Source organism: Branchiostoma belcheri, unplaced genomic scaffold, assembly GCF_001625305.1.
Source record: "Branchiostoma belcheri isolate BF01 breed outbred unplaced genomic scaffold, Haploidv18h27 scaffold82, whole genome shotgun sequence".
In the NCBI taxonomy this organism is placed as follows: domain Eukaryota; kingdom Metazoa; phylum Chordata; class Leptocardii; order Amphioxiformes; family Branchiostomatidae; genus Branchiostoma; species Branchiostoma belcheri.
This window is the reverse complement of record NW_017804487.1, coordinates 297,822-315,317: the sequence shown is the minus strand read 5'-3', so window position 1 is coordinate 315,317 and position 17,496 is coordinate 297,822. Positions and strand designations below refer to the sequence as shown.

Below are 17,496 nucleotides of genomic sequence, written 5' to 3'. Positions count from 1 at the left end.
TACTCCCTAAAACCTTTCAGATACATTTGCAGTTCTTTACATATTTACTTTTCCCACATAATTGTCAAACAAAGAGGCGTGCTGAGATGATGGTTAACTGTTTCGTAAACACTTAAGGCAATGGTCTAGCTTGTAGTAACTCATATGTCAGACTCCAGTCAGTTTTAAGCAATGTGTCAATGGGTCAATGGGTCAAGTTTGGCTGTATATTGTCAAACAGGTATTTTCAACCAACATTCTTAACAAAATTGACCATATATGTGTGTGTTTGTGATCATATATATGTGGGGTAGTAAAGGTTATCTAGTATCGTAGACAAACAGTTTTAGCCACCATGTTGGTTGTGATATCTTGTCAAGTGAATCAATGTGGCAGGGTAGCAAAAGAGTAGTAATAAACACTTTAAGCATGAAGGTTCATCTGTGTTTGGTACAAGTCATTATGAAATAAAGACTAAACTTCATCTACCAACACTGGAATGAATTGAGACGTACCCAATTTTTTCGGCTCGGATTCCATCAAACTTGTTCACAGAACAGAGAGACCTACCCTGAACAGAGACGGGGGGCGACACAAGTTATCTGGCACGTATGACCTGGCACGCTATTGCGGTCACGCGTCTCTGACGTCACGCTCCAAGAGTAGACGGGTCCATTCCGTGAACAAGGTTGATGGAGTCAGCCGAAAATTTGAGTAAGTCCCTATTCATTCCAGTGTTCAGATATAGTTTATCTTGAAAATTCATCTGTGTTGGTAGAAATCATTATATGAAGCAAGTTTAAACTGGATTAAAGAGGCCATCTACATCATGGCATTACAACCATCCCTCAACAGAGACGGGGGGCGCCACAGACATTCTGCAACCTATGATCCATGACTGCTCACGGAGTCACGCGTGTTATCTGCGTGGCGTCACGGAAGCGGTGGATTGCTCATTCCTTGACAAAGACTGGAGTTGTACAGTCGAAAATTTGGGTGAGTTCAATTTGTTGTGTTGGCAATTACAGTTTAAACTTGCTTCATAACATATAGTTTGGTCCTTATTTCATAGAGTTCAACACTTGAGACGTTGGCAGAAGACCTAAGTGGCTATGTCCGTCCTGGCCTCCAGTTTCAAGAACATGCCGTGGTCAGGCTGGGTCAGGTTACTCACCTTCACACGGATGGGGATCTGAAGGGGACACAAACAAGGTAAACATCACTGTACCTTACTATTTTTTTAACGGAGTGGTTCAATGCAAGTCCTATACGACCACTTCTTGTCATTGAACTAGAAATATGAGAGAAACATGGCTATGTCAAGCTTAGAGATGGTGGTGAACGTTTAATTTGAAAGCCTGTAGATTGTAGGTTGGTGGGAAACACTTGTCATGGAGGGAATTCCAAAACTTGGCCATACGGGGAAAGAAACTGTCACTGTAAAAAGATTTCGAACAAGGAATTTGAACGGTGAAGTTGTGTGAGCTAGTGGAGAAAACTAGCTTACTAGCCTGGTATCCAGTCTTACGTGGTGGGGGCGGGTTTTCCTCGGGGCTGCAGGAGCTCTTCCCCGCCCGCCTGAGCTAGGTTTCCCGGTGGGTATTTCACGAGAGATTGATTAGCCCTACCACGTTCGTGTTGGGGCAAATCAAATCCCCAAGCATGCCATTTGTATTAGCGTAACGGGTCGGCCTGTTGGCACTGGGCGGGGGGAACAGCCCCAATCACGTAAGACTGGATACCAGGCTACACTGTACCTAGGATACTGGAGTTTTCTTTTACACAAGTGCTTGTCTCACCTTGTCTCACATAAATTTGATAATGGATTGTACACTCTACAATGATAAGCGCCTATTGCTGTTCACTTTTCTTTCCGCTTGATCAACTGATTTCAATACGTTAGATCCTATGGATAAATTCAATTACACCCTCAGAGGAGATAACCAATACAGTACTCAAATAGGAAAAAAATTAAAGAATGTTTCAATCTTAGAGACTACATGCTAGAGAATAGTTAAACCTTTATTGTTACACTAATATATATTCTGTTTGTAATTTGCCACATACATATATTCTGTACGTAGGATGAAGTTATCCATACATGTATTTAACTTTGTTAGAGCTTTAGTTGTAGAAGACCATACAAACGTCCCTGTACTTTTTATTGTGCCAATAAAGTTATGTCAAGTTGTGTCAAGTTAATCCCTGCCTACCTACCGACCATATTTTTTCAAACCCGTAATAGGAAACGCATCATTAATGAAAGAAAAAAATTCCTAGGCCTAAGGGCATGACATAATTGGTATAATCAGTTTATGGAACATACATTCGTGTAATGCATGAAAAAGTGTTGTAAAAGTTGTAGGGTTGTGTACCTGAGTCTTCTCACATGGCCTGAGGCGGTATTTCATCAGGATCTTGGCGATGGCAAACTTGACCTCCAGCATGCCCAGGCGCTTCATGACGCAGCTGCGCGGGCCGACTCCCCAGGCCACGTACGCGTACGGGTCACGGTTCTTCTTCGCTTCAGGTGTGAACCTGGAGGGCGGATTCAGTGGTTACAAGGCGGCACATGGTGGTTTTCGTCCTATGGGGATTTCTATGGTTAAGGTCCCCAAAATGACTCACTTCCACTCACTGATAATTATACTAGGGTGCACAAGCAAGGGTCAAAATTTTGATATATTTAATTTAAGGTTATAGTGTACAAAATATGTGAAAATGAGCTTAAATTTGCCGTTTTCTTGTCACGCCCTCTTCTATTAGCGCCACTGCAGAGGTCATGGAACTGCAGCCAACGCACAGTACTAGGCGGGACAAGTATCCAAGCGAAAATCTACGCCGACTGAATATGCACCATAATTCAACTTTCACAGTCTCAAGACTGACTTATTCCTCTAACATTTACCACAGGTTACATCTCGATGCCATGCACAGAACAATCTCTGTACCTTTCTCTAGTATTGTGCACTACTTTGTACCCGGACTGTGTTGTGTGGCCTTATACCCCCATTTCACTTGACGGAGCTCACGCCGTGCTCTCACGGCGACCTGAAATTGGCAAGAGCACAGAGGGCACGCCGAACTCCAGGGAAAACGTGCTCAAGTGGAATGCGATAAACAAGAAAACAGTTACTCAAGCAACTGGATAGAGATATTGGAAGCTGTCGGACGTTTCAAGTAGCATCCAGTACTTCTCACCTCCATGAAAAATGGAGGTATTGTTTTTGGCGTGTCTCTGTGTGTGCCTGTCTGTGTATGTGTGTGTGTGTGTGTGTGTGTGTGTGTGTGTGTGTGTGTGTGTGTGTGTGTGTGTGTGTGTGTGTGTGTGTGTGTGTTTCCGTAACTTTGTGGTCAGCATAACTTCAGAACGCCTTTATGGATTGTGATGATATTTGATATGTTGGTAAGTCTTGAGAAGACAAAGGTCAAGGTCAAATATGGGCCTCCTGGTGGATAACCTTGGTACTGCAGCAGAACCGTTTTTTTGTCCTAAACATGCTGCAGCTGAACTGTCCTTAATGTACCCCCAAGTAAAGAAGTATATGGTATTGTATCCGTCAGAAAAATTGATATTTGACATTTGGATTCCATGGAGAGGCAACAATATGTTATAAATGCTAATTTGTGCTGCTATATAATATCAGTAGTGTTCTATATACCTCTCAGGATCGAACTTCTCCGGGTCTGGCCAGTTGTCAGGGTCATAGTGGATGGCGAAAGAGGAGAACTGGACACACATGCCCTTGGGATTCTTCACTCCATCAAGATCGATGTCCTCCTTGGCCTCACGGTCAAATCTAGAAGACACAAGAATGAATATCTCCGAAAATAACTTCATCTGGTTGGTAGAACATAGGATCTTGTGATTTTTTTTATTCCAACATTTCATGACTAGACATGGTGACAGCACACTCAAGTTATATCAACTTATTTTATGCCGCCACCAACACAGAGGCGCAGAGGACGAATACAGGACAAGACAATACTTAGGAAAGCCGTGTAAAGTGCCTTTCCCAAGGGCACAAGATCGGTGGCATATCTGGACTCGAACCCGGGACCTCTCGGTTCCGAGTTGAGCACGCTGCCGATTCGCCACACGACCCCACATAATTTTCTTTTTACACAACTAGTAATGTCTCTTGCTGTAGTACGTTTCGATGTCTGTCAGAAGCTTTCCTCAGATCACCTAACTGAAGTTTTTACACAACTAGTAATGTCTCTTGGCTTGCTGTGGTACGTTTCGATATCTGTCAGAAGCTTTCCTCAGATCACCTAACTGAAGTTTTTACACAACTAGTAATGTCTCTTGGCTTGCTGTAGTACGTTTCAATGTCTGTCAGAAGCTTTCCTCAGATCACCTAACTGAAGTTTTTACACAACTAGTAATGTCTCTTGGCTTGCTGTGGTACGTTTCGATGTCTGTCAGAAGCTTTCCTCAGATCACCTAACTGAAGTTTTTACACAACTAGTAATGTCTCTTGGCTTGCTGTGGTACGTTTCGATGTCTGTCAGAAGCTTTCCTCAGATCACCTAACTGAAGTAGTGCACGTGCTTCTCGCCACTATATGTAGAGGGCTACGAACCCAGCCACGTTTGGGATTGTGTTCTCGCCGCAAAAGCGCCACCTAATTTCGCAACATACAGCGGGGAGAAGCGGTACTCCAGTTAAAAGTCCAGTGTCTGACAGACATCGAAAATTTTAATATGTAGGAATCTTGTTCTTTTTTGCCCGCTCGCATCAGATTTGGAGTCTGCGGAGGATGTCATCTATAAAGTTTATTTGCTGTGGCCTAGCACCTACCGCTGGGAGGGCGGATACATGCGCAGGGTCTCATCCACACACATCTTCAAGTACTTCATCTCGTGGGCAGCATCGTAGTCCATGCGTTCCTGTTTCAACGACAATTTTGCCTTCAATTAATAACTAGACCAATTATCTTTCAAAACAACATTGAAGGATTATTGAGAACATTGCTATCTGACCTTGAATTGACCCCCATATGGACCACGTCGTTTTGCACTTATAAAGACACTTAGTATGTTGCAATAATGGTCATACATAAGGAAATAACATATAGCAAAGCAAATGCATAATGTTTACCTTCAGATATATGGTCTGCTCTGTTAATTCTTACTCAAACACATTCACATACATGTATATGATGACAGGAGTCTAAATCCCTCCTACTATAGTGAAATTGCAACATTATGTAACCCGACACTAGTTACCATGGTGACAGACGTCAACAAATGAGGCCATTGGCCAGGTCAGAGGTCATTGGAGAAGAAGAAGAGGAAGGAGAAGAAGAAACCGAGCAAAAATAATATGTTTTCCTTCGGTAAACATAATTATGACCTACCTTGCCCCTCATGATTCCGTCGATCTCGGCAATGACCCTCTCCTGGATGTCCGGGTTGAGAGCCAGGTTGTACGCCAGGAAGGATATGGTGGTCGCGGTGGTGTCGTATCCGCCAATCCAGAAAATAAAGCCGTTGGCCAAAATCTCATTGTAGGAGAGCCCTGTATGGTCAGTAGGGGATTATATTACATTTAAGTGTCTCAGAGAACTTTTTGATAACTTAGTGAATCTTATAACGTTCACAATACAACAACGACAATTTAGCTTTGGCTTTTAACCAAAAAATGTCTTAGTTGTAGCATGTGTGATATTAAGAACAGAGTAGAGGTAAAGAATACAAAATGGTGTCAGTGTGATTAAGTGGGATTAACAAAGAACTGCTATGCGTGTATCAAACACCATCATGACACCATTTGGAACTAGGACAGAGAGTGAATAAACCCTAGTAGCAGAAGTAGGGAATACAAAATGGTGTCAGAAGTGGGATTAACGAATTCGAAGAACCCCTATGAGTGTATCAAACACTATCGTGACACCATTTGGAACTAGGACAGAGAGTGAACAAACCCACGTAGCTGAAGTAGGGAATACGACATGGTGTCAGAAGTGGGATTGACAAAGAACCTCTATACGTGTATCAAACACCATCGTGACACCATTTGGAACTAGGACAGAGAGTGCATAAACCCTAGTAGCAGAAGTAGGGAATACGACATGGTGTCAGAAGTGGGACTGACAAAGAACCTCTATACGTGTATCAAACACCATCGTGACACCATTTGGAACTATAGGACAGAGAGTGAACAAACCCGCGTAGCAGAAGTAGGGAATACAAAATGGTGTCAGAAGTGGGATTGACAAAGAACCTCTATACGTGTATCAAACACCATCGTGACACCATTTGGAACTATAGGACAGAGAGTGAACAAACCCGCGTAGCAGAAGTAGGGAATGCGAACTGGTGTCAAAAGTGGGATTCATCCCGTAGATATACGTTGAAAGACAACAATCAGCCCCACGTGACAGCCTGTATCATCAGCACGTACACGTCGTACTAACCGTGTTTGATAGTCCCTTTGTGCTCGGGGTCATCCAAGGACGTGTTGTGGGATTTCAGCAGCAGCTGCATCACGTCAACTCGTTTCTGAGTTATTAAAAGAAGGAGTCATGATATAAAACTTTGTAATTAGTGCAGCAAACAAGTTTTAATTTGCAATTTGGAAGAGTTGGTTCCTTGGTTGGTTGGTTATATGGTTGGTTACTTGTTTGGTTGATTACTTGGTCGGAAAACACGAATAAGGTTTAATGCAATGCATGGCCTGAGAATAGGACTGTGTCTAACTTACGTCCGATTCAGCTGGATTGGACTCCCTGATAGAAATCACCCTCCTGATGGCGTCGGCAAAAAAGTTGAAGACAGGCGGCGGCACGATGTTGAAGAACCAGTTTCGGCGGTCCAGAAAGAAGGCAAACCACGGAAAACCAACTGTACACACAACATTCAACAACATTGGTCATTGATCATGTGTGTGTGTGTGTGTGTGTGTGTGTGTCTGTGTGTGTGTCTGTGCCTGTGTGCGTGCGCGCGCGCGTGTGTCTGTGTGTGTGTGTGTCTGTGTGTGTCTGTGTCCGTGTGTCTGTCTGTCTGTGTGTGTGTGTGCGTGTGTGTGTGTTGTGTGTGTGTGTGTTTCTGTGTGCGTGTGTCTGCCTGTGTGTGTGTGTTTGTGTGTGTGTTTGTGTGGTGTGTGTGTATCTGTGTGTGTGTCTGTGTGTGTGTGTGTCTGTGTGTCTGTGTGCGTGTATCTGTGGTCGGCATAAATTTAAGAAGGCCTTTAAGGATTGTAATGATATTTGGTATGTGGATAGGTCTTAGGGAGGCGAAAGTCAAAGTCAAATTTGGGCCCTCTATGTCTTTTCTCTTCGCAAATTATCCATTGGCAAGTGTTTTACAATAGTAGTATCAATCATCAATATTTAATGCCATACAAACGTGTTGTGTGAAACATTTTTTATCTGTACCTTTTTTTATTTTCTTCAACATGTACAGTGGCTGTTTTGTTATCTTTTTTTTATTCCAACAAGCAATCTCCAGACTAGGTGACGGCACACCAAGTATTAACAACTTATATTAATGCCGTCCCCAACACAGGGGACAATACATGACAGGACAATACTCATTTTCACCAGAGCCAAGTGAGGAAAGTCGTGTAAAGTGCCTTTCCCAAGGGCACAAGATCGGTGGCATGTGAGGACTCGAACCCGGGACCTCTAGGTTCCGAGTCGCGCACTCTGCCGCTACGCCACACGACCCCACCATCTTATCTTTCTGATAAGAGTTATAAGCCACCGGTACTTACAAGTCAGCAGAGTGAAGGGACTCAGGGCTCCGATTGCATAGAACTTTTTAACGTTTTTGATGAAGATGCTGTCTGGGTCGCTGAGGGAGTTAACGTCGGTTCCGAATCCCGTGCTGGAAATGACATCCATGGTGTAGCATCCGAAAATCCTGTATGAAAAGAAGAAAACAAGAAATCTGAAATTCGAAACCTCAAGGACGTATATAATGCATAATGTTCCAAACAACCACTGACATTTGAAGCCACCGCGTTAATATTGACAGCAATGTTACCAGTAACGAGAAAAAAACTCAAAAGAAGGGTGATCACAGTTATAATACATAATGGGGATCGAACCCGGGACCTCTTGGTTCCGAGCCGAACGCTCTGACCCATACACATGTTTGCCATTTGTGTTGTATCTTAAACATACATACACATGATCCATGCATGTCATAGAAGCATGGCTGCAGAACCCTGACAGAATCATGTCCAAAAGCCATGACGCAAACCCAGGAGGCAACCGTGACACACACCCATGTCAGAAAACCATGTCACTTAGAACCATAATGATGATGATAGACCCATATTTTAGGCCACACCGACTTAATTTTATTAAAATTAAGACCCCAAACTAGTACGCGCGGGCGAATAAAAAAATCCGCCCCAAAATAAAAATGCAACTAAACCACAGGAATACAAAGCCGGTATCGTGAACTTGCGGAAGTGCAAAGTGGCGTATACTACAAACCGGCACATGCTTGATGTTTTTCGGAATTTATGAGTCGGTACTGTACGTATGAGTTTTTGAGTCGTGGAGCTTGGGTAGCCTGGGTGCCATCCTCCAGAGTTACCGACGGCTCCGTAATGTCGCTAACTATCATGGACTACCCAGGCCTACAGCCTCGGAGGGCGTGATCTTTTTTTCTTTGGAGAAAAGTCGAAACTATTGCGCGCGCGGATGTCATCCATGAAATTAAGTCGATGTGGCCTAATACAGAACAATGATACTACAGTATTTTTGTGTAAAATGTACGCATATGAAACAGTATACTAGTACCCACTCCTTGACATCAACATACTGCCCTGCATCGTAGTATCGTGTCATGGCGGCAACCAGGTTATCAGAGGTCTGCTCTATCAGATAGCACAGCTGTAAACATACAAACAAACAAATAGATAAATAAAATATAAACTTGAGTTCCGTATCTGTATCTGTATAGCCGGTACGGTATAACCGCCCCTCAGCGTAACACACCAGCTTCGCAGGCACGCGGCGCGGCGGCAGCTGACTACATTACACCGAACGACTTGTTACCCCTATATAACCCTTGAACATCTAACTCTAAACATTGTTTAAAGCTATCTAATGACAATGCCCCTACTGTAATTGGTGACAGCGAGTTCCACTCTGCGATAGTTCTAGGAAAGAATGAGTTTTTGAACACCTCAATCCTTCTTTGATAACTCTGGTACTTGAAGGCATAACTATTTCTTGTTCTTTTCTGAGCTGGTATTAGATATTTAGTAGCTGGAACGGTCACCAGTTTATTAGTCATTTTGTACATCATGCATAGGTAATCTTAATCTACACTCCAAGCAGAGTTGGGTGCAAGAAAAATTCCAGTGCAAAAAAGAAACCCCGATACAAAAAAGTCTAAAAGCACGCCAAAAATAACCCAAACCTATGCTTGGAGAGTAATATTTATCTTTACAACTGACAGATTGAAAATGTTGCCAAATATTTGTCGGAGGTATGAGATTCTATTTGGACCTGTTTGAGACTGTAGGCACTGTTGAAGGGGCTCATGTAGCTGCGGACTCGTTTCCACTCGGCGTCCTGTAGAACCGTCAGACTGTACTTCATCACTGGTCCGTTCCCCGGCATCAGCTGGAGCAGGGACCAGAAAAACAGCAATGGTTTATTCACAATATATATAGACATACATATATACATACATAGATAGACCGCTGTCGCCTTCATCAGGATAAGTAAGGCCACAGCAAGTAATTTTTATGGATGACATCAGCGCGCGCATTAATTTTCGTCTGATTTTGGGGAAAAAAGAAGAAATTTTGTTGCCTTCTGACAGTGGTCACCATGCCGAAAATGACTTCTGACAGTGGTCAACATGCCTGAAGGTGGATGGCAGATAACTATGAAGAGAGAAGACAAGAAAAGGCTCTGATTTAATGTTTTGTTTGTTTCTTTCTTTCTTTGATGCAGTAATATGTGATGTTGGCTGCGTATATGTGATGTTCCTACTGAATAAAAAGTATTTGTACAATGATTGAGTCAAAATTTAAAAATGTAGGAATCTTGTTTTTTCGGCCCACCTTGTTTTTTTCGCCCGCTCGCATTAAATTTGTAGTCTGCGGAGGATGTCATCCATAAAATTTACTTGCTGTGGCCTGATGGCCAATCGCTTTCGATCGGGAATCCGGGAGTTACGGAAAGTACAACAACAGTTTATTGTTCTGTCTATGCAAAGTCTTAGAGATGGTACGCTGGAGATATGATATGTCTACATGTACATGTACATAACATTTATACATACTCTGCGGTTGGCGAAATTGGGGAACTCCTTGACGTTGATCTGTTTGATGAGTTTGGTGTCTGCGACGATGAGCACAGGCAGTTGTCCCTCATACACCCTAGAGGAAATACAAAGTCGCTTTTACACTGCTCATGCCGTCAACATTGTTTTATATAATAATGCAACGTACTGTTTTACCATGAATGTTTCATCATGTCTGTATTATCATTACGTTTTACTTACAAACTTCTGTTTCATGGGTAATCTACAACCACATCTATCACACCAATGACACATATGACAAAGTTGCTGAACGATACGCAAGTTCTGTAACATACTGGATGCTGTACTGGATGCTGTACTTTTCGTACTTTTGATATTGTATTTCCTATGTATATGTAGTGTTTGTATTGAAGTCTGAATTGATAATATTCTCAAGATGTTAAATTGTAAAAAAAGTCTACAATTCAGCCATTTAGGCTGCCACCGACTTTTAAACCTGTATGTCTATGTATTTGTTTATGTGAATAATAAACCAGTCATCAATCAACCAATTATCATGAGTTACGTACCCCCAGTACTTGCCGTATTTCTTCATCCACTCAAGATCAATGTTGCTGAGGCCCTGAGATCAAGATAATGATGACGTTAACGTGACATATGACTACTACAATGAAGTACTCTTTTGAGCTCGTCGTGATGGTGTATGTTGTGATGTACAATATGTATGTATGTATGTATGTATGTATGTTTATATGTTTGTATGTATGTATGTATGTATGTACGTACGTACGTATGTATGTATGTATGTATGTTTGTTTGTATGTATGTATGTATGTATATATGTATGTATGTATGTATGCTTGTATGTATGTATGTACAATGTATGTATGTAACGTATGTATGTATGTACGTATGTATGTATGTATGTATGTATGTATGTATGTATGTATGTATGTACATGTATATAGTTATGTTGTTGTAGTTTGTCCGTTGATATTGACCATGACTAAACCTTTACATTAAGCCCATGTCACGCATTTAGAACCTTCCTCTCTCTTTTCTTATCATTTACATATATTTATTGAGTATTGGGCAAAAAGCATAACTTGCTTATATAACACCTTCTACTCAAAACATACAACGAGTATAAAACACATTGACAAGATACATGCATAATTACAAGGTGGATAAAACCAAGATAAATACAAACAAGACAAGTTGGTGATCTATCAATTACGAGAATCTACCCGTACAGTAAAGGAAGTTTTGAAATCAAAAACATTACAGTTTTGTAGGTGTGAGAGTGATGGGGACCCTCGCAGTAGTAAGGAACATAGGGAACTGTCATTGAGATGCTGTAGCTCTACTATGTTGGAGAGAGATGATAACAGAGTACTTCTTTGACTAGAATAAAGTTTACAATGTAGAAAGTAGTGTTCAGTTGTTTCACTCTGATAGGCACATTTACATGTAGGGTAGTCAATGACCACTAAAACAACCAAATCAAACATAAACGGACATCATACCTTCTTGTAGTCTATCAGGTTGCCTATGAGTGGTAACGGGGGCGGGCCAGGGATTCCCAGCTTTTGGAATGTCTTGTACGGCCATGTGGCATACCTACAATCGGCAAAAGAAAATACTTCTGAGAGAGAGCATGGCATCTGAACAGGCACACCACTACAGATGCACAAGAACCCTGCTGTAGTATTGATGAATATCATTTCATAATGACCTGTCCTACATATACTTTAGATAGACAAAAATCAATGAAAATGATCACATGTAAAACTGGTAAACCTCTCCCAAAGACAAACATTTAGATATTTTCAATCTACTTATGTCATGCCCCGACTCCATATCTACGTACTTAGGCCAATATATATGTAGTGCATTACAAAAGAGAAAAAGTATTGTAACAGATAGCAACGCCTAACTCACATCATGTCAAACACCGTTTACCGTCTTATTCCTGTAGTAATACTAGTAGTCTCCTAGAATAGACTTGATTGTATTGATCACACTGTTATTGATGCCATACATTGTACCATGTACAACTGTCAAGCAATAAAGTTCATTCATTCATTCCATCAAGTCAAACTTTATTTAATCAACTTGGCAGTCTTGAACTCGACTGAATTTTGTTAATTCAACATTTTGTCAATTAAAAACAATTCTGTCAATTAACAACATTCTGTCAGTTTAAAGTATTACATGACATAACGATTAATTAACATATAGTAAAAGTGCGTCGACGAGTCAAACCATTTTTTAGTAAATGGTATATCCTCTGACATAATGAACACAAAAATGATAAAAAAATTGTAACTGAACTTAAAAGTTTAACTCAACAAGAAATCGGAGTGATCATGGAGTGACTAAAAACACACTTGCCTCGGACAACTAGTATTACGTACTATGTACGCGGGTTAAGTACTAATCAGTAGAAATGCTATAGCAAGTCGTTCTTTCTGATAACTTTCTAAGTTTTTTCTGGTTGCATTGTCCTAAATGCTACTAATCTTCAATAAATGGCTTCTATGGAGCAGCCGACCATCGAAAATTAGTAAGTAGGAAGGATTAACGAAAATCTTTCTGTAAGTACGAAATAATACACTATTGATAGGTTTATGTATTGCAAGTTGATATACCAAAAAAACTGAATTGCTAACATGTATGCCAGCATGTATCACTTTTTTCATTCGTTCAAAGGTGTGAGACTGTCAATTGTTTGTGTGGTTAAGGCCACAGCAAGTAAATTTTATGGATGACATACTCCCCAGACTCCAAATCTAATGCGAGCGGGCGGAAAAACAAGACGGGCCGAAAAAAACATGGTTCCTACTTTTAAAATTTTGACTCAATCATTGTACAAATGGTTTTTATTCAGTGGGAACATCACATATACACAGCCAGCATCACATATCACTGCATCAAAGTCTCCTCTCTTTCAGTTAGCTGCCATCCACCTTCCGGCATGGCAACAGACATCTTTGCCCATTTTCGGCATGGTGACCACTGTCAGAAGGCAACCAAATTTGTGTTTTTTTTTTCTCCAAAATAAGCCGAAAATTAATGCGCGCACTGATGTCATCCATAAAATTTACTTGCTGTGGCCTAATTTAAACAAAACTCCTCACGCCACTTCTGCCACGGCTTATTATCATATCCTGATTGATAATTAACGATACTGCTGCATGTAACATCAAACCTTCACCTTTCCAAATCTAATACGGAAGCCCGGAGCAAAGGTAGAAATATACCAACCGCCTTGTCCAACGTCCAAGGACAATGTGTCTGGGAGTTTGTCAGAATTATTGACTTTTCGTGTCTCTACTCACTCGTACAGGTACAGGTACACCACATGTGAAGACCCAGTGTCAAGCCAAATACATGAGACCGACACTATATAGCTACTTGGGGGTTTCCAATATACCTGAGACAAGCTAGGGGTGGGAGAGGGTTAATCGTGATGTGGGAGAATCAGCCTAACCTAACCCAAATTTTAAGTCTAACCCTAGCCATGAACAATGAGCGTTATCGTCAGGAAGACCCAGTGTCAAGCCATATACATGATCCTGCCAAATACATGACTCCGACACTACTTGGAGGTTTCCAATATACCTGAGACAAGGGTGGGAGGGGGGTAGTGATGTGGGAGACTACACCTAACCTAACCCTAGCCCTGAACAATGATCCCAACTCTAACACTAACACTAGCCCTAAACACCTGACCTCTCACGTATGTGGCAGCTCAAGGATTTGGCTCAACACCGGACCTGTACCTAATTAATTTTACAGGTATAGGTATAGGTGTTATGTGCGCAGCCCTATTGAAAAATATTATGATGATGGTTGCATATGTTAGTCACAGAGTGGGGTAAAGTCAAACGTGCCCCTTAGGCGTCATCAAAAAAAGATCGAGAACTCTTGCACAAATGACAAATACCTAGCTACAACATCGGTACGTGCGCTTGGTCACGCACTCCAGCTCCAAGTGATCACGGGAGATTAAAAACGTAACGTCGGATTTTTGCTTTCCTAAAAATGACTTTTCTGATCGTTTCAGTGTTTAGCAGCCATACTACTGTCCAATACTGACGAAAACACGGTATCCTTGAGTTCGGGGATACGTTTTAAAATGTTGCTAAACTATTTTGGTTTGCATATTAACTGGGTGACCGTTCGGCTGTGTAAACGTTTTGATTGTTAAGATAGGAGGTGTTTGTCTAACTCACAGAAACGTCCTTGACCATAAATTGAAAATTCGCTCTCATTTGCCAGCGCCGTGGCGTGATGTGGTCGCGTCATTAGTTTTATACGACTTTTATCTTTTTTTTTATTCCAACATTTCATGACCAAATATAGCGACGGCACACTCAAGTTATATCAACTTATTTTATGCCGTCACCAACAGAGTACAAATACAGGACAGGACAATACTCATTTCCACCTGAGTGAAGTGAGGAAAGTCATGTTAAGTGCCTTTCCCAAGGGCACAAGATCAGTGGCATGTCAGGACTCGAACCCGGGACCTCTTGGTTCCGAGTCGTGCACTCTGCCGCTACGCCACACGAACCACATAAATAACCAACTATTTGAAGGTTGACTGAAGTTTGGGAGCAGTCTGGCCAGATTTAGGCCACGTCTAACTTTCTGTATAAATCCGTAATGGCAATTGAGTTAGAGTTGGCCCCCGAAACACGGCCCGACTTACTCCCATACACCACCCAACCACTAGCTACCCTGTCCTCCGGCCCGTCCACACCCGAATGTTTTAAACATTCTCAAACGAAACCGGTCGTGTGACAGGCTGAATAAAAGTTCTAAACGGGAACTATGCATATATGCGGCTCCAGATGTCTTACTGAGGGACGACTGCGTGTGCAAGATGTCGGTTAGCTGAGGAATGAATCCCCTCGAATTCACTTTTTAAACATTCTCAAACAATCGGCTGACAGTCGAACAGTAGCCCACTTCGCCAAACACCTGCCAACCACAGCCGACCTTGCTCCCGACCTACTCCTAAGTAACCACTGTAGCCTGGTATCCAGTCTGATCGTGGTCGGGGCGCAAGAGTTCTGTCCCGCCTGCCTCACATAGGTTTCCAGGTGTGTATTTCACGTTCGTGTTGGGGGAAAACCACGGTAGATTTGCAAATATTCTGCTTTGATATTCAAGTCAGCTAAATTGACTTAATTTTAACTCTAAATTATGATATTTCAATCACCACACCCCAAGGTCGAAAATAAACCACAAAAGAATGTTCAAGGAACAAAAACAGACATATGAATGAGTTTATACCATTCAGACATAATTCTTGAAATTTGTTTGCAATTTTTTCAGAGGTCAGCATAAGCGTAACTGACAAGGTATCATACGCCAAAGGGAATTATAGCAATACTTATCTTATTGTCTTATCAGTTCAACATTTATTAACACAAAGGGGCTCGAGCTGTACACCTTGCCATATGGCACCATAAAAGAGGAGTTTACATGAATGAACACATCTGCTTAAAATTTTCAACAGCATTTTACGAAGACCTAATACCACAGCCCCCTGGCCCATTACCAAATTTACCTTATAGTAGCCAACAACATACCTAAATTTAGTCTAATTTAGACTCCCTTGCAGGGGAAACAGTAGTACTTTGTAGATATTTAAAAAAATTTCTGGCCAATTGTTCACTCGACTTTGGGGGGCTAATTTTATTACTCATTTTATGACTCGTTGCAGAGCCTACATCCAGCAGCCACAAACTAAAGATGAGAAAAAAAGACAGATAACAAAAAAAAGTGCCGGGGCGAGGTCTAAACACACTTCCGCTTCGAGAGAGTACAGTACAGTGTTGCACATGTATTACTAGTATTGCACACTAATAACTGATAATTGACTGGACTTACACATAGAAAAGGATGAAGAACAGTACCACCAGCACGAATGTTGGCGACAGGAAGATGTGGAGAAGGTAGTTCCAAACCATGTTGACGTTACCCCAGCCTGGCCCACACTCGGGTGTCCAATTCAACTACTGTTTGAAGGGCCCGTTTGCTGAGGTATTTTGATAAAGGGTAGGCAGGGCCCCATAGATATGCACTGATGTCTGTTACTATTTAATTTGTTGATCGTCATGTTTGTCTGTGAGTGAGTGCAACCGGTTAAAAATATTGACGTTATGAAATCTTATGTGTTTTGGGAAAGATTTGTCATAACATGCGCTCAATATATAGGTGATACATGATGATTCGACGATAATCAAGCGCTACTATGTAACGTCTAGGGGTCCTTCCCTCAGGTACAAACTGACCCATAAAATCAGACGATCACGTGTGTTGAATTGATGGTGTGTGTTTTGCGTTAATGTGTGACTTCGTGCTTTCTCTTAGGAACCGCCTTCGCACATTTTACACAAAAAAGGGTTGAGAAACGGAATAATTCGATCAATATTTGATCATTTTTCATCAGATTAAGGATATTGACACTAATAGTTAAACTGTCGTTGGTGACAACAAAGAGCCACAGCTATTCGAACGGACTATTTATAACAGCATCAAGCCTCAGTTCGAAGTCCAGTTGGATTCTTTTCCTCAGTCAATGTAAATACATGCTGTAGATAATAGCTATATAGCTATATAGAAACACAAACAGTGACTTGGGCATTTAGGTCAACATAAAATAACTAGAGTTCCACGATCTCATGCCTTCGTCAAATGACACTGTTCAGTCGATCATATTCTGACCAATGGCAGTCTTATCCTACAAAAGAAAGCCGTCCTAGCAATAAAAAAATAATTGATTTGTAGATTTTACAAAATCATGTACATGTATTTAGTTAATCTCCAAGCAGATCTTTCGGTGGGGCGAAGACAGTATCGCGTTGGCGTCTGTAACCATTTCCCCACCACAGCCTGGCCAATTTGATACTGTCTTTCCCCCCACCAAAAGATCTGCTAGTTAATATATAATGATTAATGGTGCACATGAAACCCACTAATTTAGTCCTGCCCTAGCCTCAAAAGAAGACTAGTATATGTCACGATAGAGACTAGTACTGATCTGGAAGAATCGGCGATTCTGCTGGTAGAGATCCCGATCGGAGTACACTAGTCTGCGACGTCAATGGTACATTCTGCGATTTCTCTTCAGTATCATTTAAGGCCATATTGATTTGATTATATGAATGATTAACTGACCTTTATAACTTCACCAAAAAAAAAATTAACGGCGCTTGGTCACAAATGTGTTATGTTGACACATTGGCGCACCAAATCCGTAGG

At 41.5% G+C, this 17,496-nt stretch overlaps 1 protein-coding gene across 1 annotated transcript; it reads right to left on the bottom strand.

Moving 5' to 3' along the window:
* Window positions 1-981: 981 nt before the first annotated feature.
* Window positions 982-16,264, bottom strand: LOC109486688 (cytochrome P450 3A8-like). The gene is made up of 14 exons (XM_019790580.1): window positions 16,123-16,264; window positions 11,745-11,838; window positions 10,788-10,840; window positions 10,237-10,333; window positions 9,453-9,569; window positions 8,743-8,831; window positions 7,700-7,848; window positions 6,689-6,828; window positions 6,402-6,486; window positions 5,343-5,503; window positions 4,784-4,872; window positions 3,642-3,779; window positions 2,355-2,517; window positions 982-1,171 (listed from the first exon to the last, which is right to left on the bottom strand). Exons 1-14 carry the CDS (start codon window positions 16,200-16,202, stop codon window positions 1,082-1,084), a joined length of 1,545 nt encoding a protein of 514 aa, XP_019646139.1. The 5' UTR covers window positions 16,203-16,264; the 3' UTR covers window positions 982-1,081.
* Between the last annotated feature and the right edge of the window lie 1,232 nt (window positions 16,265-17,496).